Source organism: Heterodontus francisci, chromosome 12, assembly GCF_036365525.1.
Source record: "Heterodontus francisci isolate sHetFra1 chromosome 12, sHetFra1.hap1, whole genome shotgun sequence".
NCBI classification, from domain to species: domain Eukaryota; kingdom Metazoa; phylum Chordata; class Chondrichthyes; order Heterodontiformes; family Heterodontidae; genus Heterodontus; species Heterodontus francisci.
The window spans coordinates 68882228-68908984 of record NC_090382.1 but is presented as its reverse complement, the minus strand read 5'-3'; the positions used below and the strand labels follow the sequence as shown (position 1 = coordinate 68908984).

The window sequence follows — 26757 nt, the reverse complement described above, 5'->3', positions numbered from 1 at the left end:
ATGTGGTAGGAATATGGGATTAGTGTAGGATTAGTATAAATGGGTGGTTAATGGTCGACACAGACTCGGTGGGCCGAAGGGCCTGTTTCAGTGCTGTATCTCTAAAGCTAAATCATAAATCTAAATCATAACAGTCACAGCCAGAAGGATTGTTTTTGCAATTCATGTTCACAGAACTCCTTGAGGATATTCCTGCCATGTAATTACTTTCCTCTTCTCAATATAATCTCATTGGATTATGTTAGTGGTAAGAATCACAGAAATCAGTTACTGATATCCCATTTTTGAATAAAAATGTGTAATGGTTACTGCATTGCAAACAGAATTGTAAAATTGCCCAAAACACTGTAAGAGCCAAAAAGGAATAGTGCTAATCAATTATTTGAACACTGGCTGAACATTGGGCACAGCCATTCACTGTAGCTTGTTATCTTTATGTATTCATAATGCTCATTTTGGTTTCAATGCTACATTTTCCAAACAGAGCATTTTATATCCTTTCATTCTTCTAATGCATTGCAACAATGTGATGTTTCTCTGTCTGTATTATCAGGGAAAAGAAAACAGAACTACGTATATATAAAAAGTAGATCTAGCGTTATTTAGCAGTATGTCTAAACTTACCTTGCCAGGAGAACACAATGTCCCATCCAATGGAGGTCCTTTTTTAGTTTTACAGAAGTACGGATTGTCAGGATGGCTACACCACAGCTGCTTGCAGGGGTCAAAGGTGCGAAACTGAAACCATGAAGATATAAGGGTGTTTTCAGATAATACATTTCTTCTAAAATGCTGACACATAAAAATAGCATGCAAAATATTGAAGATGAATTTCATAACGTATAAAACACACATATCTATAATTATTTTTCTTTGGTAATGTAAGGAGGTAAAATTCCTCTTGTGCATTATTTTCTAAAAGAAGTCAGTACAAAACTGGATACTTTTGATAAAGTCATTGACAGAAGCAATTTCACCCCTTAAATGCTGAAATCTGCACAGTTTTTGGATATTTAACCTGAACATTAATGATAATGTGGTAGTAGATTTACTGCAGTGGGACTGATCCACATCTCCATTTCAAACATTGCAAAATGATGACCCTGAATAATGCCTCAGCTTTCTTCAAATGTCTATCAGTAAATGTCACTAATGACAGTTTTTTTGAGAGATTTAAATATTAATCTCTTTAATTTTAACATTATACAAACTGCTACATATAATTTTTCATTTCCTTCCAAAGAGAGCTGCAACAATATTCCCACATCAAAAGAAAGAATGGGTTTGAAGAATTGCATAATTACATAATAATGACTTGGTACATCCTTCCAATTATGCTCAGATCATTAAACACGTACACAAAATCATTAATTCTCATTTGAAGTGTGCATAGATAGAAAATTGCTAAAAGATATGAATGACATATAATGACCCAGCTAACGACTATACAGAAAACTGTTAAAATTCATTCATAATAAATTTCCTACTGTATACAAGTTTGTAATTAACAGTCTATTCACAGTTATGGTCTTGTTTCAAACGCACACTTATTGGAGTGTAATTTGACAAAGTTCAGAAGTGAAATTAATATATTCCTAATTTCTAGTTTTCCCTCTGACATGTAATTGTGAATAGATTCATTGCAGTTTAGTCCTCCCTTAGCATTGCTCCAATAAACATCCCTATCCACTAAGGCAATACAGCGTGCTCTAAACTCGGCGGTCCGCTCACGCAGATCCACTGTCGCTGAGCCCCTGCGATATTTCACATGGGGGCTCATTTAAATGGAGGGGGCGGAGCGGCTGCCCCCAATGATGTAGAGGGGGCGGCCACTCCATCCCAGGCAACAGTGTCCAGCGCCACTGAGCAGGTGCTGGCGCAATTTTTAAAGGGCTTCAGACCCTTCACTTTCATTTACATGTTTAAAGGTGCCGTTTTGGTAGAAAATTTTAATTTCTCTATGATTCCGCTCTCCCCCGCGCGCCCCCCCCCCCCCCCCACTGAGTACTCATTTAATAAACAAAGTGACTCCTGACAATTCATGGCATGCGCAGAGTGATTCCGGACATCATCAATGCGTGCCAATATTTGCCAGCCTGCCAGTATGAATGTGCGCATGCACGCCATGACGTCACCACACAAAGACGTCATCACCCCTCAGTAGCTGTCTCCATTCACCCGAACAGTACCCCACTCCCTCCCACCATCCCTGCTTCAATCGATGCTTCACCCCACTCAATCCCCACCACGCCACTGCCTTCCCTCAGCCACTCACACCCCTTGCCCGCTTCCCCCTCCCTCAGCTACTCGCTCTCGCCCCACTGGCCGCTCTCCCCCCTCAGCTACTCACTCCAGGCCTCCCCACTTCCCCTCTCTCTTAGCGATTCACTCCCGCCTCGACGCTTTCTCTCCGCCCCCCCCCCCCCCCCACCAGCTGCTTCCCCTCCTCAGCCGCTCGCTCCAGACCTCGCCACTGCTTCCCCCCCTCCCCTCGGCCGATCGTTCCCCGCTCCTCGCTCCCCACCACCCCATTCTCCGGCCACTCGCTCCCCGCTCCCCCCACCCCCGGTCTCGTCACTCCCCCTCAGCCTCTGGCCGCTCACTCCCCGCTTCCTCCCCACCGCCACCAGCCAGTAGCTCCAGGCCACACTGCTTCCCTCCTCTCAGCCACTGGCTCCTATGTCACCCCGTCATCCCTCGCAGCCCGTCTTGCTTCTTTGGGCAGCGTGGTGGGGAATGATCGAGCGTGGGAGCGAGTGAACGAGAGGAGGGAAGCGGCGTACCCTGGAGCTACTGGCTGGTGGCGGTGGGGAGGAAGCGGGGAGTGAGAGGCCAGAGGCCGGGGGGAGCGGCGAGACTGGAGCCAGTGGCTAAGGGTAGGCAGCGGGAGCGAGTGGTGAGAAGACGGGCGCAGGAGGGAGCGGCAAAGAGAAGCGCAATGGCAGGAGGGAGCGGGGGACTGTTGGGGGGTGCAATGGCAGCAATTGAGGAGATTTTCGGGTTGAATTTGTTTTTTGTGATCAATTGAGCAGCACCATCTTTAGTCCTGGCAGCTGCCTGAAACGTCTCAGACAGTGACGTTTCAGTGGAAGAGGCTGCATTTGTGTATGTGCTAGTATTGCGCCACCTAGTGGTGGTTAGTTGCATTGTCAGCAAAGGCAGCCTTTAATAAATTGACATTTCCCCCCCAAAAAGCACCTTTGAAAACGCCGAACTTTAATTCCCCACCTTCAGAACATTTGACCTTCCCACCATCCCCACTCCCAAACACCTCCCAACATGAAGATTTCACTTCTCCCCCCTCCCGACCACTGTCACGCCTTGGAACTCCAGAGTTCCGAAGGCGTGGGAGTTCCGGCCAGTGGCCGGAATATTGGCGTGGGACGGTCGCTGGGACAAGGTTGGTTAAATTGAATGATTTTAACATAATTTTAAAATTGAAATGAAGGCCCTGCAGGCGGCTGCAGCAGGGCCTTGCTGCTGCCAGTAAAATGCGGTGGGGCCTTCTCGACGTCAGGGATCATGGTGGGCGTCCCTCGGAAGAATTCTCTGGGCCCCCTGCCACCATCCCGATGCCGGAAGGCTCATAAAATTTAGCCCACTATGTCCACTCCTCAGGAAGGTATAGCACAAGTTAGATACAATTTAGAGCACCCATTGCACTTCCTCCACAGTAGCTCCTACCTCTTGATAATATTCTGGAGCAGGTGCAATTTAAGTTCTTCTTATAGTAATAAGACAACACAAGGGAGTTCATTGAATAATATTACCTCAAGTCACACAGTCAGCCACTTTGGTTCCCTCCAAAACTCAGAGCACTACTGTGAAAGCACAGGTAGATATATGGGGCAGGATTTTCCTTCTGGTGGTGGGAAATGGAAGTCAGGTCCATTTCCACACCCTTAACTGACTTGGAGATGGGTCTGGCAGCCAATTAGCAGCCACGGGGGTGGGAATGGAGATGGGAATGTCCAAGTGTGGGCATGATTTAAACGGACCATGGCAGTCATTACTACGGCTGTTGTTTCATTGCTTTACCTTCAGTTTGAAAGAGATCTCAGTTTAGGCAGAGGCCTGGAACCCAGGGCCTGGAACCCGGGGCAGGAAAGCCCCTCGATTCGCAGATGTGGTGCTGGAGGTCCTCCTCGAGGCCGTGAGGAACAGGAGGGAAGTCCTCTTCCCAGAGCAGGAGGAGGACACAGACCTAGACCAAGCAGGCCTTGAAAGATGATGGTTGACGCAGTCAGCAGACGGGAGTACAGTACGCAGAAACTGGGTCAATTGTAGGAAGAGGTTCAATGACCTTATTCGCTCTGGCAGGTTGAGTGCCATACAGAACCCTGAGGACAAGCCTCAGGGTATTCACCCTCCAGCAGACACGCCAGATGACTCCTGAAAATGTGAAGAATGAGTGCCCAGGGCACTTAATGACCTCCCAGAATGGCTGATGCCATCATGCTGCTGAAGACCTGACAGCAATGAAACATGCAGCGTCTAATGAAATGGAGCCGCTGGCATTGGCCTTATCTTGCTCTGTTCTGTCCTTGCAGGAAAAATGGATTCATAATGCCCACGAGAGGGCCCAGAGGGGAGGAAGGGTTCCCTACCAAAATATTATCACCACCATGGAGGAGGGAACCATGGACATCACCAGGAGCAGGTTGGGCATGGAGAAATGGGCATCCATGGTGGAGATGGTGATGCGAGAGGGCAATGCGACCATTAAGTGGGTGCATTGCATTCCACCCCGTCTGACAGCATACTGAATACTGAGTTGCATTGGGAATCCTCAGTACATCCAGAGGCTTCTGCTCTCCAAGGCTAGTTCTCTTTGTGTGTCTCCCACAGGTGCAGATGTCGAGGCGATAAAACTAATTCCCTCCCCATCACCGGGCCAAGCGCAGCTACATCAGAGCTCAGAAGAGGCACCATCACACCCTACAGGCACAACCTCCACCAGCACAGATAGTAACCTCAGAGGGTCCTCACATGCAGTTAGATAGGGTGACACTGGGTGATGAAATTGCCACTAATGTGCAGAAATAGATGCCACAGGCAAAGGCAGAGGGCTGAGAATGAAGGAGTCTGTCCAGCTCATGCACCGCCATAGCTCAGGCTTTCAGCGTATGAGCTCCTCCATTGAGAGAGAGGCCAACCTCATGGAGAGACCTATGTAACAACACTTGGAGTGCATGCATGAACTGCCGCACTGACGTTCACACTATGAAGCCTTGACCAGTCAGTGGCGCTGATGGCACAGAGATGTCTGGAGGTGGTCTCCCCTCCAACCATCCAGAGCACCAGTCAAGAGCTAAGGATGTCACCGAGGAGGATGAGGATATCACCCCTCATGGGGCACCATCAACAACATCAGCCTCTTGGCCCCTTTGATGGACAGAGCATGGGTGCAGCAAGGCCCAGCAACAGAGGCTGCCCCTGCAATGATGCAGGTGCAGCAGCCTCTGGCACCTCCGCGACGACGACAACTGCCACGTGCATCTCAGCTGCAGGCAGAGACAAGTGAACAGGCTGCCTCCACCTCCTCCAAGACAACAAGAGTGGAGGCCACTATGTTGGCCAGAGCACTGAGTGGGTGACTGGGGTGTCTTCTACCTGTAACTGTGCACTGTTTGCCTTTATAAGCACAGTGTAAATATGGACACATTACGCCAGATGTGTGAGCCTCCTTTTATTAATGGCGGGACAAGAAAAGAAGTATGAAGTGGTGAAGGCGAGCAGGGGTCCATCTGTGGTGACAGTAAAATCTCTGGGTAGATGTGAATCCTTCATTGGTGGTAAGTGTTTGCATGTTCAAGGCTGTTCCGTGATTAATGAGACTAGCATTTTATTTCAGATTTATTAATAAATTCAGTTAAATAACCTATGCTGTCATGATGGGATTTGAACACATGTCCTGGGACATTAGTGTGGGCCTTTGGATTACTAGCCCAGTAATGTTACCACTATGCTATTGTTTCCCCACCCTTGGGGGAACAACAGCAGCAGCAGCAATAACAGATATTTATATAGCACCTTTAATGTAAGAAAATGTCACAAGGTGCTTCACAGGAGCATTATTAAACAAAATATGATACCATAAGGCGATATTAGGTTAGATGACCAAAAGCTTGGTCAAAGAGCTAGGTTTTAAGGAGTGTCGTTGGAAGGACAGTGATGTAAAGAGGCGGAGAAGTATAGGGAAGGTATTCCAGAGCTTAGGGACCAGGCAACTGAAGGCGCAGCCACCAATGGTGCAGCAATTAAAATTGGAGATGCTTAAGAGGCCAGAATTAGATGACGGCAGATATTTCAGAGGGTTGTGGGGCTGGAGGAGATTACAGAGATAGGAAGGGGCGAAGTCATGGAAGGATTTGAAAACAAAGATTAGAATTTTAAAATAAAGATGTTGCTTGACTGGCAGCCAATGTAGGTCAACGAGCACAGAGGTGATAGGGGAAACAGGACTTGTTGCGAGTTAAGACATGGGCAGCAGAGTTTTGGATGACCTCAAGTTTATGGAAGGTAAAATGTGGGAGACCAGCCAGGGGTGCATTGGAATAGACAGGTTTAGAGGTAACAAAGGCAAAAATGAGGGTTTCAGCAGCAGATGAGCTGAGATGGGGCAATGTCGGGCGATGTTACTGAGGTGGAAATAGGCAGTCTTAGTGATGGCATGAATATGAGGTCAGAGGCTCATCTGGGGGTCAAATGTTGCAAACAGATTGGTTTAATCTCAGACTGTTGCCAAAGAGGGGGATTGAGTCAGTAGCTAGTGAATGGAGTTTGGGACGTGGACCGAAAACAATGGCTTCAGCCTTCCCAATATTTAATTGGAGGACATTTCTGCTCATCCAGTAGTGGATATCAGATAAGCATTCTGTTAATTTAGCAACAGCAGAGTAATTGAGAGGGCTGGCGGCAGTGTTGTCAGTGTACATGTTAAAACTAACTCTGTACTTTCAGTTGATGCCGCCAAAGGACAGCATGTTGATGAGAAATAGGAGGGGGCCAAGGATAGATCCTTGGGGGACACCAAAGGTAACAGTGCGGGAGCAGGAAGAGAAGCCATTGCAAGTGATTCTCTGGTTACGATTAGATAGATAAGTATGGAACGAGGTGAGAGCAGTCCTACCCAGTCGGACGACAGTGGAGAGGCATTGGACGATGGTGTGGTCAACCGTTTCAAAGGCTACAACAGGTCAAGAAGGATGAGGAGTGAAAGGTTACCTCTGTCACAGTCACAAAGAACGTCATCTGTGACTTTGATAAGAGCTGTTTCGGTACTGTGGCGGGACAGAAACCTGATTCAAACATAGAATTCTGGGAAAGATGGGATTGGAATAGGGAGGCGAAAACACTTTTGAAGACTTTGGAGAGGAAAGGGAGGTTGGAGATAGAACGGTAGCTTGCAAGGTCAAGGGTTGGTTTATTGAGGAGTGGGATGATGACGACAGACTTTAAGGAGAGAGGTACAGCAACTGAAGAGAGAGAACCGTTAACAATATTGGTTAACATGGGGACCTGGAGGGGATGTTCTGTGATCAGCAGTTTAGTGGAAATAGGGTTGAGAGGGAGCAGGAAGTGGGTTTCATGGACACAGGGAGCTCAGAGATGGCATGAGGGGAGATAGGAGAGAAAATAGAGAAAGATGTGAGTTTAGGGCTAGAGCAAAGAGTATTAGAGGAAGTTTGGCCAGGTGGGTTAGAGAAAGGAAGGGACACAGCATAAGTAGCTGATTGGATGGTCTCGATCTTAGTGACATAGAAGTCCATGAGCTCCTTGCACTTCCGGTTGCTTGCCATTTCAACACTCTCCCCGCTCTCATGCTCACATCTCTGTCATGGGATTGCTGCAGTGTTCCAGTGAACATCAACGCAAGCTCGAGGAACAGCATCTCATCTACCGATTAGGCACACTACAGCCTGCCGGACTGAACATTGAGTTCAATAATTTCAGAGCATGACAGCCCCCAATTTTATTTTCATTTTTAGTTGTTTTTTCTTTTTTCTTTTTTACATTTTTTACAACCTTTTTTTGCATTTATTTCATTTCATCTTAGTTTGTTCAGTTTGCTTACCCACTGTTTTTTTTCATGTTTGCACTTGCTGCTGTTCAAAATTCCGTCCGTTAACACCTTTTCTGTACTAATGCTTTGTCTTTCAACACACCATTAACATATTGTTTGCCTTTGCTCCATGACCTTTTGGTCAGCTATGTGGCCTTGTCCAATCTACACCTTCTCCTTTGTTATCTCTTGCCCCACCCCCACCTCACTTGCTTATAACCTGTGACATTTTTAATATTTGTCAGTTCCAAAGAAGGGTCACTGACCCGAAACGTTAACTCTGCTTCTCTTTCCACAGATGCTGCCGGACCTGCTGAGTGGTTCCAGCATTTCTTGTTTTTATTTTATATTAGCTCCTTGCACTTGTTGGAGGTAAGGGTGCAGGGTACAGGGAAGAGGGGTTTAAAAAGACAATTTGCAGTCGAGAAAAGAAGTCTGGGGTTATCTTTGCAATACAGAATGACCTTGGAACAGCGAGCAATTCAGCAGACGGCAGCAGGACCTGATAGTGTTTAATTTGGGCCAGTCAGATTTGGCAGTGGATGGCTAAATCAGTTGTCTGCCATATCCTTTCAAGTCTGCATCCCTTGGATTTAAGGAAGCAGAGATGAGGGCTGTACCAGGGGAAATGGCCAGGATGAGAGAGCGTAGTTGTTTTACTAGGGACGCGAGCATCAAAGGTGGAGGTGAGGTTGCATTTGAGCAAACCAGAAGCTGCAGAAACGTATGGCAAATGGAGGGCCAAAGGGTAGATAGTTGGGATTTTGAGAGTGCAGTTCCAAGTGAATTGAGGGATAGTTTTTCTTCTGAGGGAGGAATACACAAGGAGGTAGGGTTGGGGTGTGGAAGATGGATGTGGGTGATGAGTAATACAAGGAAGTGATCAAAGATGGCCTTATCTGTAATCAATACGATGGGCCTAGCAAGACCATGTGAGATGCCAAGTTCAAGAAGGTGGCTATGAATATGGGTTGGGGAGTTTACATGCAGGGAGAGATTTGGGAGGATAATAGGGCAGTGAACTCAAAGGGGAGAGAACATGATGAGTTGAGATGGAGGTTGAAATCACCAAGGGTGATAAGTCGTTTGGTGCAGAGGTTGAGGGAGGAATGCTGTGAAAATATCTCGGTGAGAAAATTTTTATTGTACTTGGGAGGGTACTACAGAACAATGATTTTCAATGAGAGGTGAGAGAGGTGGAACAAAGTGAGATGTTCAAAGCAAGAGAAAGTTCCAGAGGAGCAGGGGGTCAGGTCAAGGTGCAATCTGATGATAAGCACCACACCGCCACCTTGACAGTCTTCACAGGGCAAGTGGTGGAAGATATAGCCAGGCGGGCAGGATTCATTAAGGGGCAAGGTGTCATCGCTCCTCAGCCAGGTTTCCGTGAAGGCCACAATAGGTTCATGAATGGCAAAGGCCTTATTCACAAGTGAACGAACATTTTGGAGGGAGATGCATAGAGGGACGGTGAAAACAGAGTCCATAGCATCAGCAGTGGAAGGGGTGAGTTGGACAGGAAGGAGATTGGCAACATTAGCCCCCAGCAGGTGCACTGGGTGTGAAGGTCAATGAGACAGTGGGATGGGGCAATTGGGGTTGCAGCTCATAACAGTACTGAAGGATTGGGGTAGGGCATTGGGAGGGCAGAGTACCTGAGAGTGGAGAAGTGAAAGAAAGCATGATGGTAGATGAGAGGGGTCTAGGAAGGGTAAAGAGAAAAGAATTTAAAAAGAAAGCAAAAGTGGAAAAGGAGTGATGGGCTCGGGTCCAAAGCTGCAGCCAAAATGCGCACACAAATGGACTCAGGGAGAGCTCAAGTTACATAGCACTGGCTACATAAAAGTTAGGGGATATAAAAGGGCGGCACAGTGGTTAGCACCGCAGCCTCACAGCTCCAGGGACCCGGGTTCGATTCTGGGTACTGCCTGTGTGAAGTTTGCAAGCTCTCCCTGTGACCGCGTGGGTTTTCGCCGGGTGCTCCAGTTTCCGCCCGCCGCCAAAAGACTTGCAGGTGATCGGTAAATTGGCTGTTGTAAATTGCCCCTAGTGTAGGTAGATGGTAGGGAATATGCGATTACTGTAGGGTTAGTATAGATGGGTGGTTGTTGGTCGGCACAGACTCGGTGGGCCGAAGGGCCTGTTTCAGTGCTGTATCTCTAAATAAATAAAAAAATAAATAAAAACCTGATAGTAAATGGGAAATAGGAAATAGATCAGAGATAATAGGAAAGAGTCCAGAGTTAAAGTCAGAAGTCCCGTGGTGGTACAACGAAGACGCAGGTAGGGTGCAGGAGTGTAGTAAGTGAAGTCCAGTAGCTATTTGAGGATAGAATATCAGAGGATGCACTGAGTATTATCATAAGAATGAAGATCCAGGAGGTGTACAGAGTCAGCTGCAGGATCGAAAGAGGATGGCGAAGTTGGAGGACACTATAATATCCAGAAGCAGCAGAGCTTTGCTCTTCGGTGCAGGCGGGTGACTTTCTGGCCAGGAACAGACTGAAGCTGAAAAACCAGTATAACCAGTGGCCAGTCACAGCAGTGGTGGGGGAAGGGCATTAAGCTGATCAAAGAATAGTATGGAGGTGAAACCCACTGCCCTCTGTGCTTGAAAGGCATTGTGTGCCTGGAATTGAATGAACTGTCCAGCTCTCACAAATAGGGCATCAGTGACCTGCAAGATGCAGTGGTGTGCAGCTGCTTGTTAGATGCCACCAAGGTCCACAGCTGATCCTTGGGAGGAGTCAGAAGCAAAGAAGTTCAAGACCACAGTAACTTTCAGAGCTACTGGCAAGGCGTGTCAAGCAGTGCTGAATGGTGAGGTCTTTGGTGATGAGGGCACAGATCTCAGTGACCATCTGTCTGGAGAGTCATAGTTTCCTACGGCACTGGTTCTCGGTCATCTCAAGGTAGCTCCTTCTTCAGTAGTCGGTCTTATGCTAAGGGTATGATCTCTGTGTCCTTCCTGCCCCTCATCCCTCTCCTGATACCCAGGGCTTTGCCCTTCCTGTGGAGGGTGTTGCTCCTCATTGTCACTGGACCCAAAATCTGAGAATCGTGCCCCCATTGCCAGCAGCAGCCTTCCCTGTGCTCGGGTGCCCCCCACCCCCCCAAATTATGTCTGGCAGCCTTGCCCCCTCCTGTTATGGACCCTTGCTGCCTGGAGGGTGACGACCTCCTGCACTGCCTGAACACTTACTGATCACTCTCCCCAAAACCTGCATTAATCTGATGGTACCTGTGTGCCATTGGCCAAGTCCCCCTCTGCGCTGTTCACTCTTTCATGTGGCCCACCTAATACACTGGGGAGGCCATGACTGGCTACCTGCTGTGTGTCTGCCTCCATTCACCTGGTCTGCCCCAGACAGTGCTTGCATCAAAATTAGAAAATTCTCCTTAACAAGCTCTCAATGTGCTCTTTAACAATCCTAATTGCCATTGTTAATGGATCACCTGTCCTGGTGAAAATCACCAGCACTAGGAACAGCATCAGGAGACCGGCACGCCAGCTGGTGCCGATATTTTCACCCCTGCCTATCTCTGTTCCCACCCAGGGTTGGACCTGAAAATTCAGCCCATGCTGTGTTACCTTGCGCCTGAGTGCCTGTGCATACTTTGTAGTTCTCTACATATTATGGAAAGCTCAAACAGCCCTTTTGAGCAAGCAGTGTAACTGATGTGAGCCACCAAATTCAACTCCACAACTCAGAAATTGCATGAGAACACTTATCTTGAATATCTTCTTTCTTTCTTTTGGGCCTCCTTATCTCGAGAGACAATGGATACGCGCCTGGAGGTTTGAATATCTGTGTCTTCTGAATAACCTGTTTTCTGAATCTTCTGCCCCAGCAACCTTGCATGCCAGGTTTGCTGGGGTGGATTGTACTTGGTGCCGAGCATGACCACAGTCAGGGAAATAGCCCCGTTTTATACATTGTAATGAAGCGCCTGCCTGCTGTAGATAGGAGGTTCCACCGCCTGCCCCAGAACCAACTGGAAATGGAAATGGAGCTAAAAATAGGTGGAATTCAGGCAGAATTAATTACCACCTAATTTTGTACAGTTATTCCCAATCAACATTTATTTTCAGGTTGTAACTTTGGGGGAAAACACAGCTCCTGAGTCTTGGGACAAGGCTATCAATTTGTACCAAGTTTTGGCCATAACTGTGTTATTTTTTATATTTATGAGTTACTAAAGGGCTCTTGAAATTCTATGGTCTGCAACTGTACAGTAAAGAAATATTAATGGAATAATGTCTTCGTGGAATATGCTGTGGAACAATAGGCCTCACATAACTAGAAACTGGAGGGTTATTGCCCAAAATCTCTTAATTTAGGACCCTTCACAATCATTAGATCACATGAAAGTACTTTCATCCCATTCAGCTGCATGTTATTATCCAAGCCCATGTAAAGTCCTAATAGATTTAGCCATGAAAATGCCAACATAACTCATGCTTATAAATAAACTTGTTTTTAGCTAAAGCTTTAAAAATGAGCAACAATTTGGCAGCAAAATCAAACCACACTGAAGTTTTAACATTATACATTTGAAAAATTACTGTGCATCGATATGTGTCATTTCTTATTTTTCTGTCATTTTATGCTGTTTTGTGCAGAAAACTCCAAACATTTTTTTGCAGATCTTAAAAGGTAAAATATGAAGGTTTTGAAAGCAGTATAGGACATACACATATTGCCAATTTAATGCATTCTGCAAATCAAGGAAAACATTCAAGAACCTGGGTTAAACAGTACACATGCATCATACTGCTACCATTTTACTGATTTAAACACACACTTTGACTAGAACAAGGTAAACCTATTCTAATAACAGTAAGAAATGACAACATCTTCAGAGTGCTTTAGTCTGGCTTATCCGAAATCTGTGTCTTGGATTATTTTATCATTTTATATGTGCGTGTGTATATAAGATATATATAGAGTTTTACATGTGGGTTCTTCCGATCTTTTGTTAGCAAAGGATTGGCAGGAATCTTGGGGTTTCTACAGAAGTTACAGCGATAAGGTAACCTCCACTATCCCATTTACGCCAGTTTCAGTGTATCTATGCAGGCTGTGAGTATCTGAAACAGCTTTGATCACACTTACTGCTGTGCACATCATATACCCCACTCCAAAGTCAAAGCGACATTGTTCATTCATAGAGTAGTTAATGCCTGGAAGTTGTGGTAACAGTGGCCAATCATGTTCAAATGGATCATCACGTAGACAGTCATATGAACTGCAATGGAAAATATTTTCAAACAAATTACTCTTAAAGTTATTGTCCAGCAGAAAGATGTAAAACGTCTAAGCAACTTTGTATGATTTATACCCTCAGTAATAATGACAGCATGGGCAGCAGTCTTTGTTTCCTGCCCCAACCCCAGTGTTACCCGAACCCATTTTCCTGGTTCAGATCATTACATATGCAGAGCCGGCTCTCGGCAGGATCCCCATTAGCCACTGAGATACTGTGGCTGTAACCAAGGGAGATTCCAGTGGTGCTGCAGTGGAGGTAAGGTTAGAGGGACTAAAGACCTTGAGGATCTGAGGTGCATGTTCCTCTTAGGCCTCAGTAGTGGTATGAGGCTTAATGAGACATGTGCCCACCAAAGGTATTTTCTATCAATGCCCTAAGGATTACTGTCACCCCTATTCTCATGGTCACTGAAGTGGGCAGAAACATTAACTCAACATACTGCAATGGTTTTAAGGTAAATTAAACATTGTAAGGCTTGCATTTTAATGGTGACATTTAATCCATTAGAAGTGCAGCAGGAAGGGACTTCTACCTGCCACCATGTTCCCACTGTGGCCCTGACCCATTTTCTGAGGTTATCTAATGATAATCTTGTTGGGCAGGCTTCCAGCAATAAAACTGCCTGCTATTGCAAACTTGCCATGACAGGTGTTGATAGTTAAATGGATATCATCAAAAAGTGTGCTCTTGCATTAGCTTTCTTCCCATCATGCCTCTAAGTGGAGCCTTTGTGTCATGATACTCAAAGTTTTGACTCACTGGAAGAATATTACCCAAATTTGTCAGAAGGCCATCCTTTTGTTTTCCAATGAGTAAAATAGATCAACAAATGTTGATATAACAGATAGGATTGTCCAACAGAGCACATATGGCCTTGTGTATCTTGATTGTAAATTCTCATTCTTGTTTTCAAATTCCTCCATGGCTTTCCCCTCCTGATCTCTGTAACTTCCTCCGACCCTATAACCCTCAGTGATCTCTGCCTCTTGTGCCTCCACAATCTTAATCACTCCACCATTGGTGGCCACGCCTTCAGCAGTCTAGGCTCTAAGGTCTGGAATTCCTTCCCTAAACCTCTCCGCCTCTAAACCTCCCTCTCCTCACTTATGGGCGGCACTGTGGCGCAGTGGTTAGCACCGCAGCCTCACAGCTCCAGCTTCAATTCTGGGTACTGCCTGTGTGGAGTTTGCAAGTTCTCCCTGTGTCTGCGTGGGTTTCCTCCCACATGCCAAAGATTTGCAGGTTGATAGGTAAATTGGCCATTAGCAATTGCCCCTAGTATAGGTAGGTGGTAGGGAAATATAGGGACAGGTGGGGATGTGGTAGGAATGTGGAATTAGTGTAGAATTAGTATAAATGGGTGGTTGATAGTCGGCACAGACTCGGTGGGCCGAAGGGCCTGTTTCAGTGCTGTATCTCTAAACTAAACTAAACTAAAAAAAAGTCACTCCTTAAAATCTGCCTCTTTGGCCAAACCTTTGACCACCTGTCTTCATATCTCCTTCTGTGGCTCAGTGTCAGATTTTGGGCCACTCCTCAACCATTGAAGTTCTTGGATTAAAGGTGCTCCCACAAAGGGGTTGAGTAGGGATTTACAGGTTATTGACCCACTGACAACGAAAGAACAGTACCATAATGCACGCAAAAGCTCTCTGTTTTTGTATTATTTTCCTTTCTCGCTATTATATCTTTCTTGGAACACAATTAAAGAAGAAAACAGAAGGCTGGATGCTTTGACTTGTTTTTCTGTTATGAGGTATCATTAATCTGAAGGGAAGGCAATGATATAGCAAAGGGAAGAAAAACTAATTGTAAAGAAGATCTAGAACCTAGAAAGCTCAAAATATTTGTTTCAAAAAAGAACATTATAGGAAATGCTGGGCTAGATTCACTGAGCTTTATTCATTTAACTGGATGACATTTGATAACATTTGTAATTTCATTTATTGGGGTACCAGCAACAATTCCATATCAGATTTTTATTTCACTCACTGCAAGTATCGGTTCAGCTCCTGTTGACTGCAGCGAGACCAGTGGAAACGATGAAATGCAGCCTGAACCAATGGTGCCATGATACTTCCCATTTTGATCTCATCGCCACAATGATTGCCTTGGCCATCATGTTCCATGCCTAACCTAGTAGATGGAGAAAAATGAAAATCAGGTGGTACAATACAGTCGATCAAGAAGTTAGATTTTTTACCCATGGTTTTTAGTACATTGTATGTGTTTAAACACAAGGCAAAGCCAAGTGCTCAACATTAAAAGAGTCACTACGAAGACCAAATGAAGGCATGACTATGAATCCAAAATTCTCATTTAATATTTACATTGTGCTTTCCATTGTCTATAATGGACTTTATTCACAACTGCTGGGACTTGGACCAATGTGCTCAGACAGCACAGTGATGGAAGGGGTCAATGACCATGCTATCAAGCAGCACTTACTCACCAATAAGTTGCTCACCAATGCTCACTTTGGGTTCTGCCAGGACCACTCAGCTCTAGACCTCATTACAGCCTTGTTCCAAACAGGGACAAAAAAGCTGAATTCCAGAGGTTAGGTGAGAGTGACTGCCCTAGAAATCAAGGTAGTATTTGACCCGAGTGTGGCATCAAGGATTCCTAGCATAATTGAAGTCAGTGGAAATCAGCACAGAGGAAGATGGTTGTGGTTGTTGGAGGACAATCATCTCAGTCCCAGGATGTGGCTGCAGGAGTTCTTCAGGGTAGTGTTCTAGGCCCAACCATCTTCAGCTGCTTCACCAATGGCCTTCCCTCTATAACATCAGAAGTGGGGATGTTTGCTGATGATTGCACAATGTTCAGCACCATTCACACATCCTCAGATAGTGAAGCAGTCCGTGCTCGCATGAATCATGGCCTGGACAACATTCACGTTTGGGCTGATTAGTGGCAAGAAACACTGGTGCCACACAAGTGCCAGGCAATGACATCTCCAACAAGAGATAATCTAAGCACCATCCTTGATGCATTACCCCACTATCAATATCCTGGGGGTCACCATTGACCAGATACTTAATTGTACCAACCACATATATACTGTGGTCTCAACAGCAAGTCAGAGACTGGATATTTTGTAGTGAGTGACTCACCTCCTGACTTGCAAAACTCTTTCACCATCTACGAGGCACAAGTCAGGAGTGTGATGGAATACTCTCCCCTTGCTTGGATGAGTGCAGCTCCAAAAACTCTCACGAAGCTCGACACCATCCAGGACAAAGCAGCCTGTTTGTTTGGCACCCCATCCTCCTCCACATTAAACATTAATTCCTTCCACCCCAGTGCACCACGGCTGTAGTGTGCACCATCTACAAGCTGTACTGCAGGAACTTGCCAAGGCTTCTTCGACAGCACCTCCCAAACCCACGACCTCAACCACCTAGAAGGACAAGGGCAACAGGCACGTGGGAACACCACCACTTTCAAGTTCCCTTCCAATTCACACAGCATCATGACTTGGAAATATATCACCGTTCCTTCATCATTGCTGGGTCAAAATCCTGGAACTCCTTACCTAATAGCACTGTGGGAGTACCTTCACCATTCCGAGCATAGCAGTTTAGGGAAAGAGGCACACCACTACCTTCACCAGGGCAACTAGTGATGGGCAATAAATGCTGGCCATTTAAGTGATGCCCCCATCTTGTGAATGAATTAAAAAAAACACCTGCGGGCATCCTCGCCTGGGCAAGTGATAGTGTGAGCTTAGTTAATATAATAATTACTGTCTGCTCCTAGTATTTGGTGCATGAGGGGCCGATTTATGGTGTGAAAAAAATCTTCCAGCCGTTAGAAAGGCAGAAAATTGTTCATATTGATATTCCGTAGCATTTACAAATGCTGCCTGGGCAGGGGCTGACAAAAAAGTGATAAAAGGAAGATGAAAAAAGTATCCAAGCAAGAGCAAGTGAAGGCAATCCCAAACTCAAAGCATGAAAAAGAGTCTTTTGCAAGTGCTGGAATGCTGTAGTCCCTACTCCCTGTTTGATGGTTAGCAACATGGATATGCTAGGCGCTCCAGGACACCCTTCCCATAGGATGACAATGCACCATGTCTGACAAAAGGTGGCAGCCAGAATGAATACTATGCAAACCAGAATCTGCAGCACCCAGGATCAAATGCAGGAAAAGATGGCATACTATATAAACCTAGCATGGTAAGACTGGCAATAACACTGTCCAGTGGTGCCAAGATTGCATGTCACAAAATGTTGCCCATCAAGCTATCTCACATATACAGGTTGCCATACCAAGCCATCACACAACCTTTAGCTCTTTCACTGCATCTCATATATACCTAGGGCAAACATTTAAGCTGCAACTTACACTGGAATGACATGTCACACTCCCATGTCCCATGGGCTGTAAACATCAAACCATTGGCACTTATTAATGGGTTGAGTATATGGCAGGAAGGACTTAGACTTTGGGAAATGCAGCATACATTGACATTAGGGCTTAGGAATCTGTCAACAGAGCTCCCGTTTTACAGGGTAAAATGGGTGCCTAAGTAACCAATATGGCGCACAGTATACGTACACACATTCTGTGAGGAAGTGTGGTACCCACCATATTGGTTAAGACTCCAGTATAGGTGATCCAAGACTCACGTTTGAAACAGGCATTCACCCCTTTACATATGCAGATGAGGATCCTAATGCTTGTTTGAGGCACCTTCCTGAAATTGGGCTGTCCAAGGCTGGTTTGACTGCATTCAGGATAACATGTCAACCTGATGCCTAACCAGCAATCATAAAGGAACCACTGGAGATTACTATCTTTTAAAAGAAAATACTTATCTGAATGTAGAGTCTGTAGGACCACTCCACAGCAATCCTGAAGATCGTTGTTGCGTCCCCCACCCCGTGCAATCCCCTTCTAATTGCTCCCTCTCTCCCTCAGGATTGACACCCTGCTTCCTAAGACCTACCTGAGGGGCACTGCCAGGGAGGCAGCTGGGCCAACTTCGTTCTCGTGGAGACAGTGAGGTACCTCTGGATGCCCCTATGTGTCAGTCTTGCTCAGTGATAGTATTCTCACCTCTAAGACAGCAGGATGTTGGTTCAAACCCCACCCCAGAGACTTGAGCATATTATCAAGACTGCACCTCAGTGTAGTACTGAGGGAGTGCTGTTGGAGGTGCCATCTCTCAGATAATCTGTTAAACCAAGGCCCTGTCTGCTCTCTCAGGTGAACGAAGAAGATCCCATGGCATTATTCAAAGAAGAACAGGGGAGTCTTCCCGTGTCCTGGCCAATATTAATCTCTCAACCAAAATCACTAAAATATCTGGTCATGCTGTGTGTGGAACCTTGCTATGTGCAAATTGGCTGCTGCATTACCTAAACATCAAAAGTACCGTTGATGTACTCTGAGTTCAACCTGAAATGTTAGCTCTGTTTGTCGCTCCATGGATGCTGCCTAATCTGCTGAGTATTTTCAGTGTTTTCTGTTTTTATATCAAAAGTACTTAGTTGGCTGTAAAGTGTTCTAGGACATCCTGAGGTCAGGAAAGGCACTACATAAATGCTAGACATTTCCTTTAAGCAACTGTAATGCTGCTCAGTGGGAGATAAGATGAAAGTGTGAAATACACTGATCCAAGCACCAGTTTGATCCATATGTGAGGTGCAATATAGCTGTTAGCCAGAACGAGCCACATACCAACAGTTGGTATGTTACAATTTGGCTGCAAGTGTGCTAGCTGCAGATGGCAAAGCTCTATAGATAGCACTCTGCTGACCCACAGGAAGCTGAAGCAGTTGTACTCAGCCATTGGAAAGTCAGCAGGCTGAGGGGTACAAATATCTTTAGGGGTGGCCTGCTGCCTCCGAGCATCCTCCATGCATCTTATACCACCGCAACCATGAAATATTGAGACAATTTAAAAATTACAACTTAAATAGAGGGAAAAGGCGGCTTCTAATTTCGTTTTGGCATAAAATATAATGTAAATTAAAGAATGACATCCACGGGAAAAATGTTAATCAAAGCAATATTGCACTAAAAAGTACTGCAAACACTTAAAAAATACAAAGGGCACAATTTTATCCTGCCCTTGGAGACAGAACGGAGGCCGGGGGAACACAGAATGGCAAGGGGTAGCGCCGACAGCATGCCCAATGTTGTCCTTGCCCCTTGCCATTTTGTCCAGGGTGGGGAAGGCTAAGAATGGCCTTCTCACCCCAGGCCAATTGAGGCCCTTAACTGGCCAATTAATGGCCACTTAAGGGCAGCTTCCCACCACTGCTCCGATTTTACTGAAGTCGGAGGGGCCTGCCACCATGTGGAGACACTGCCAGGTGAGACCTAGTGGACTTCTAGCAGGCTCGGGCTCGGGGGCCCCACCTCTGGGGGCAATCCATGGCCCCTGGAGGGGCCCCCGGCAGTGATGGCTGTCCCCCCAGCCACATCCCCCCCTCCTGGGGCCTGCCTGACTGGCCTCGGTGACCCCGACCCCACTTACCTGTGTCTCGGGGTCTCTGACATTTTGTCCATTGCAGGCTTCCTGCGATACCAGCAGTGGCCACTGCTCCCGGTGCCACTGCTTGTACTGCAGAGCTGTTGGCCCTCTGGTGGTGGTCAGTTAATTGTCTGTCCACTGTGAAATTCTATCGGGGGTCTGACAGAGGGCCGCGGCAGGGTCTAGCCCACCTTTCAGCATGCTGCTGGGACCCCTGTTGCCGGTATAAAATCCCAGACAAAGCTTCTGCCACTTTAAGAACTTGAGTGCCAATAGAGCTTTCCTCTAAATGGGACGTATGAAAAAATAAACACACACAAATATTGTGTTGTGGTCTATCAAATATTTTTTCAGGCTTAGAGGTTTGCCAATGGCTGATAAGCAAGCCTCTAAATCAGACATGCTTCCCCAATCCATTATATTGTGTCAGACACTACAGAAGCACATTAGACCCTCACTGTACTAGGGATTAAGACAAAGTGACAGGCATTGTAAATTGCTATAAATCAAATCATCACAATTTTTCTTCAATTTCAAGGATATATCTCTTTCACCTCCATACAAAACATATTGGGCTGGATTTTCCTTCTAATCGCAAACTGCATTGTTTTTGAAGTCTGCTATCTCAGGAAAGTGGTAAATTATCACTGAAGTGCCGAGCAACAGAGAATTTTATCTTGAACCACACTGACCAGACTGGTCCATGTCCTGGCATGGGACAGATGTCTCATCAGATCAGCATCAGTTCATCAAGCAAATGAACCCATCCCTAGGATTTGCAATGGAGTCAAGGCTGGGGCATACAGGTGAGCAGAAGTTCCACTCATCACACTTCCAGTGGACAACAGTCACACTAGAATTTCAGGACTGTCACATTCACCTCAGCAACATCACCTGCCTCTCCTCCACTACTGCTGCTAAAACCTTTATCCACACTTTTGTCACTTCTGCACTCAATTTCTTCAACAGTTCCCTACCAACCTTCCATGCTCCTCTCATCATTATCCCTCACTTCTTAAAAACTCAACTGCCCATATCCTGTCCTGCATCTGACTCTACTTGCTCATCACTCCGTGGCTCCCTGTCCATAGTACATGCAATGTATTGTACTGGGGACTTCACCTTTAAGAAACCGTACTTTTAAGAAACTCGGCCACTAATGGAACTGATGACATCACCAGACATATACAAGGAGCAGACACCATTTTGAGAGAGACACTCAGTACATGGTTTACAAAGAACACACACATACCAATGAGGAAATGACCTGGACTTGGGATCATAGAATGTAGATAAGTAAACAATAAATAGAAGCAAAATACCGCAGATGCTGGAAGTCTGAAATAAAAACAAGAAATGCTGGAAATACTCAGCAGGTCTGGCAGCATCTGTGGAGAGAGAAGCAGAGTTAACATTTCAGGTCAGGTTGAGTTGAGATCTGATGAAGGGTCACTAACCTGAAACGTTAACTCTGCTTCTCTCTCCACAGATGCTGTCAGACCTTATTTGCAGCATTTCTTGTTTATAAGACAACAAATAGTGTTTGCATTGAGTCCAAATGTAAAGTCAGTGGTTATTATTTCATGAAGTCTTAAGAAAATATGGCAAAACACTACAATTTCAGGAGTCAAGGAGGAAAAAAGAGAGAGAAAAAAGAAAAGACAAAGCATAGAAGGATCCAAGGACAGAAAGAAAAAAACATACAAGTCGAGAGAAAAGCAGGAATGGATCAGAGAGAAAACATGGACTAGTATAGAGAGAAAACCTGGGCTGGAACTCAAAAAAAAAGTTTTGTTCCAGATTTAAGCAAAAGAAATCATCGTGTGCACAACAACTGCCAGTTTTTCCAACCTTTACAGAGGCGGACAGCAACCAAGGGCCGCATAGAGCAAAGAGCTAGCAAGATTTGAACGCCTAATGGTGGCACTCAATATCAATACAGCCCGAAGAAACAGAGCATTATTCCTACACTATTCCTATGCTGGACCAAAAGTCGACAATATCTTCGATACACTCACAGACACCAGAACCGATGATGAATATGATGCAGTGAAGGATGATCTAACAAGATATTTTCAACTGAGGGCAAATCCTCACTATGAAATTTATGTCTTCAGAGGCAAGTAAAACAAGACAAGCGCAAGACCCTTGACCACTATGTGACGAGATTTAGAAGACTTAGCCAGAACTGCAACTTCACAGATGTGGACAAAGAAATCATCTCCCAGATCATTAGAACCTGCCAATCACCAAGACTAAGAAGGCAAGCTCTTAGAGAAGATGAATCATTAAACTTGCAAAGGTTACTCAATATTGGCAGAATGCTGGAAGCCAGTGAAGACACGCCGAAGTCTTAGAAGGGAAAGAGGCAAATAACGTAAGACGAGAATCCCCTGAAGCCAAGTCAGGATCATGTCGAGGAAGACCAAGACAGAGATCACAATCATATAACATTCAAACATGCAATCACTGTGATGGTGCATGTCCTCATTACAAAATTTGTCCTGCAAGAGGAAAGAAGTGTAATGCCTGCAGAAAAATGGGACATTTCGCAAGAGTATGCTGACTGAAGCCTGCAGAAGACATTAATAGAGTTGAATGCCAGAAGGAAGATTACATCTTCACAGCACAAGAGAAGATTTTTGTTGCTCACAACTGCAAGTGCCAACACTTGCCCATGTGTGATGCGTCATAGGCAATTTGACAATCTCTGCAGTGACATTCCGCGAGTTCACTGTGTGAGTGGTGGGAAACAGCGAGAGCTGAGCGGGGCATAAAGAGCCCAGGAGAGAGAGTGAGACTTCACTGTGAGAGTCACGGGAAACAGCGAGAGCGGAGTGGAGCATGAAGAACCTGGTAGAGAGCGAGACTTCACTGTGAGAGTTGTGGGAAACAGCGAGAGCGCAGTGGGGCATGAAGAGCCCAGGAGAGAGCGAGACTTCACTGTGAGAGCGGTGGGAAACAGCGAGAACAGAGCGGGGCTATCTGCAGCCGCCTCCAATCTGTAGGTTCAGAGCCAGCGTTCAGAAAGAAAAATTCAAATGTGACATCACAGGGAAGCAGGTAAATGATTGGCTGGTGAGTATTTCCTATTTATCTTATCTAAACTAGGGAATAAACTGATGACTCCTATCTTTCTTTTTTAAAAGTAAGGTTTATTACTACTAGTAAGATACATTAAGTATGAGTACGGTTTATCAATATTAATAAGGTTTATCAGCATTAATAAGGTTTATTAACATTAGTGAGGTTTATTAATAGTACTATGGTTTACTAGTATTGGTAAAGGTTTATTAGCAGTAGTTAGCTTTATTAGCAGTAGCAAGGTTATTAATTAACAGATAGAGGAATGGCAGGGCTGCTCCAACCTTTACAGTGCACATCCTGTGCTATGTGTGAACTTCAGGACACGTCTCATGTCCTGGATAACCATATGTGCGGGAAGTATCGTCAGTTGCAGCAGCTTGAGCTCCAGGTTTCAGAACTTGAGCAGCAGCTGTCGTCAATGCGGCACATCTGTGAGGTTGACAGCGTCGTGCATAGCATGTTTATAAATGCTTAAGAACATGCAGGGAGAGAGGGAATGGGTGATCATCAGACAGTCAAGAAGAAACAGGCAGGTAGTGCAGCAAACCCCGAACCAGTATTCAATTCTGAATACTGAGGATAGTGATGGTTTATCTGGGCAGTGCAGCCAGAGCCAAGGCCGTGGCACCACCATTGGCTTGGCTGCGTGGGGGGCATTAAGAATACTGAAAGAGCAATAGTGAAAGGAGATTCAATAGTCAGGGGAACAGACAGGTATTTCTGTGACTGCAGATGTGAATCCTGAATGATATGTTGCCTCCCTGGTGCCAGGTCAAGGATGCCACTGAACCGCTGCACAGCATCCTGTGGGGGATGGGTGAACAGCCAGCAGTCATAGTCCACATTGATACCAACGACATAGATAGAAAGAGGGATGTGGCCCTGCAGAAAGAGTTTAGTCAGCCAAGTATGAAATTAACAAGCAGGACCTCAAATGTAAGAATCTCCGGACTACTCCCAGTACCACGCGCATGTGGATACGGAAATATGAGGATAAAGAAGATGAATGTGTAGCTGGAAAGATGGTGCAAGAGGGAGGGCTTTAGATTCCTGGGACATTGGAATCAGTTCCGGAGAATGTGAGGCCTGTACAGGCCAGACGGGTTGCACCTGAACAGAGATGGGACAAATTTCCTTGTGGGGCGATTTGCTAGTTCTATTGGGGAGAGTTTAAACTAACTTGGCAGGGGGTGGGAACCAGGAGGAAATATCAGAGAAAAATACCAAGGTGCATAGAATACTGGGAGAAATAGATAGCACTAGAGTAGGGAATAGTAAAGTATTAGGTGGGGTCAGAGTAAGGGAGAAAGTAATAAAGTCTAAATCAGGGTTAATAGAACCATAGAAAAAGTACGACACAGAAGGAGGCCATGCAGCCCGTCGTGTCTGCACAGGCCGAAAAAACTAGCCAGCAGATCTAATCCTACCTTCCAGCACCTGCTCCATGGCCTTGCCGGTTACAGCATTTCAGGTGCATGTCCAGGTACCTTTTAAATGAGTTGAGGGTTTCTGCCTCCACCACCATTCCTGGCAGTAAATTCCAGACATCCACCACCTTCTGGGTGAAAAAGTTTTTCCTCATGTCCCCTCTAATCCTTCTACCAATCACCTTAAATCTGTGCGCCCTGGTAATTGATCTCTCCGCTAGGGGAAACAGGTCCTTCCTGTCTACTCTATCTGGGCCCCTCATAATTTTGTACACCTCAATTAAGTCACCCCTCAGCCTCCTCTGGTCTAAGGAAAACAATCCTAGCTGATCCAATCTTTCCTCATAGCTGCAACTTTCAAGCCCTGGCAACATTCTTGTAAATCTCCTTTGTACTCTCTCCAGAGCAATTATGTCCTCCCTGTAATGTGGTGACCAGAACTGTATGCAATACTCCAGCTGTGTCCTAACTAGCATTTTATATAGTTCCAGCATTACATCCCTGCTTTTGAATTCTGTACCTTGGCCAATAAAGGAAAGCACTTCTTCACCACTCTATCTACCTGTCCTGCCACCTTCAGGGACCTGTGGACATGCACTCCAAGGTCTCTCACTTCTTCTACCCCTCTCAATATCCTCCCATTTATTGTGTATTACCTTGCTTTGCTTTCCCTTCCCAAATGCATTACCTCACACTTCTCTGGATTGAGTTCCATTTGCCACTTTTCCACCCACTCAACCAAACCATTGATATCATTCTGGAGTCTATAGCTATCCTCTTCACTATCAACTACATGGCCAATTTTTGTGTCATCGGCAAATTTCCCAATCATGCCTCCCACATTTAAGTCCAAATCATTAATATATACCACAAACAGCAAGGGACCCAACACTGAGCCCTATGGAATGTGCATATATGTGAATGCATGGAGTGTTGTTAATAAGACTGGTGAGTTACAGGCGCAGATTGACATGTGGAAATATGATGTTGTGGCTATAACAGAGACCTGGCGCAAAGAAGGGCAGGACTGGGTGTTAAATATTCCTGGATAGAAGGTGTTCAGGAAAGATAGAAAAGTAAGAAAAGAGGGAGCAGTGATGGTATTGATTAAGGAGAGCATTGCAGTGCTGCAGAGACAGAGAGAGAGAGTATCCCTGAGGGGTCAAGGACGGAATCTATTTAGCTAGAGCTAAGAAACAAAAATGGTGCAATTACATTGCTCGGTTTAGTCTATAGGCCACCGACTAGTGGAAAGGATGAAGAAGAACAAATTTGCAAGGAAACTACTGAGAGATGCAAGAATTATAGCGTAATTATAATGGGGGACTTTAATTATCCAAATATAGACTGGGATAGTAGTAGTGTAAAGGGCAGTGAGGGGCAAGAGTTACTAGAGTTTGTTAAGGAAGATTTTCTACAGCAGTATGTTTCCAGTCCAATGAGAAAGGAGGCACTGCTGGACCTGGTTCTTCGGAATGAGGTGGGTCAAGTGGATCAAATATCAGTAGGAGAAAATTTAGGGGACAGTGATCAGTGACAGGTTGGTTATGGAAAAGGACAAAGAACAATCTAGAGTAAGAATAATTAACTGGGGGGAAAGCCAACTTCAATGGGGTAAGAATGGGCCAAATAAACTGGAATCAAAGGTTGGAAGGAAAAACAGTAGCTGAACAATGGGCTACCTTCAAAGAAGAGATAGTTTGGACACAGTCAGGGTGTATTCCCTCGAAGGGGAAAGGTAGGGCAAATAAATCCAGAGCTCCCTAGATGACAAAAGAGATAGAGATGAAGATGAAGAAGAAAAAGCATGCTTATGACAGATGTCAGGTAGATAATACAATGGAGAATCAGGCTCAATATAGAAGGTTCAGAGGAGTAGTGCAAAGGGAAATAAGAGAAGCAAAGAAAGTGTATGAAAAGAGACTGGCAGCTGACATCAAACGGAATCCCAAAGTCTTCTATAGGCATATAAATAGGAAAAGGGTGGCAAAAGGTGGAGTAGGGTTGATTACGGTCCAAAAGGGGAGGCAGCAGGAATAGCTAAGTATTAAATGAATACTTTGCATCTGTCTTTACCAAAGAAGAAGATGCTACCTAGGCCACAGTGAAAGAGGAGGTAATTAATACACCAGAAGGATTTAAAATTTGATAAGGAGGCGGTATTAGATAGGCTATCTATAATTAAATTTGATAAAGCACCAGGGCCGGATGAGATGCATCCAAGGATACTGAAGGAGAGAGTGAAAATTGCAGAGGCACTGGCCATAATTTTCCAGTCTTCCTTAGACTCAGGGGTGGTGCCAGAGGACTGGAAAATTGCAAATGCTACACCGTTGTTCAAAAAAAGATGTAAAGATAAGCCCAGCAACTACAAGCCAGTCAGTTTAACTTAGGTGATGGGGAAACTTCTAGAAAAAATA

General features: G+C 45.4%; 1 protein-coding gene across 1 annotated transcript in view; it reads right to left on the bottom strand.

Moving 5' to 3' along the window:
* Nucleotides 1-26757, bottom strand: part of LOC137375905 (A disintegrin and metalloproteinase with thrombospondin motifs 2-like) — a 315989-nt gene that overhangs the window by 65338 nt on the left and 223894 nt on the right. Inside the window, exons 8-10 of the mRNA XM_068043568.1 lie at nt 15329-15472; nt 13183-13315; nt 625-738 (exon numbers count right to left, since the gene is read on the bottom strand). Of these exons, the coding sequence (XP_067899669.1) occupies nt 625-738; nt 13183-13315; nt 15329-15472 (391 nt within the window). The remainder of the gene's footprint in view (nt 1-624; nt 739-13182; nt 13316-15328; nt 15473-26757) is intronic.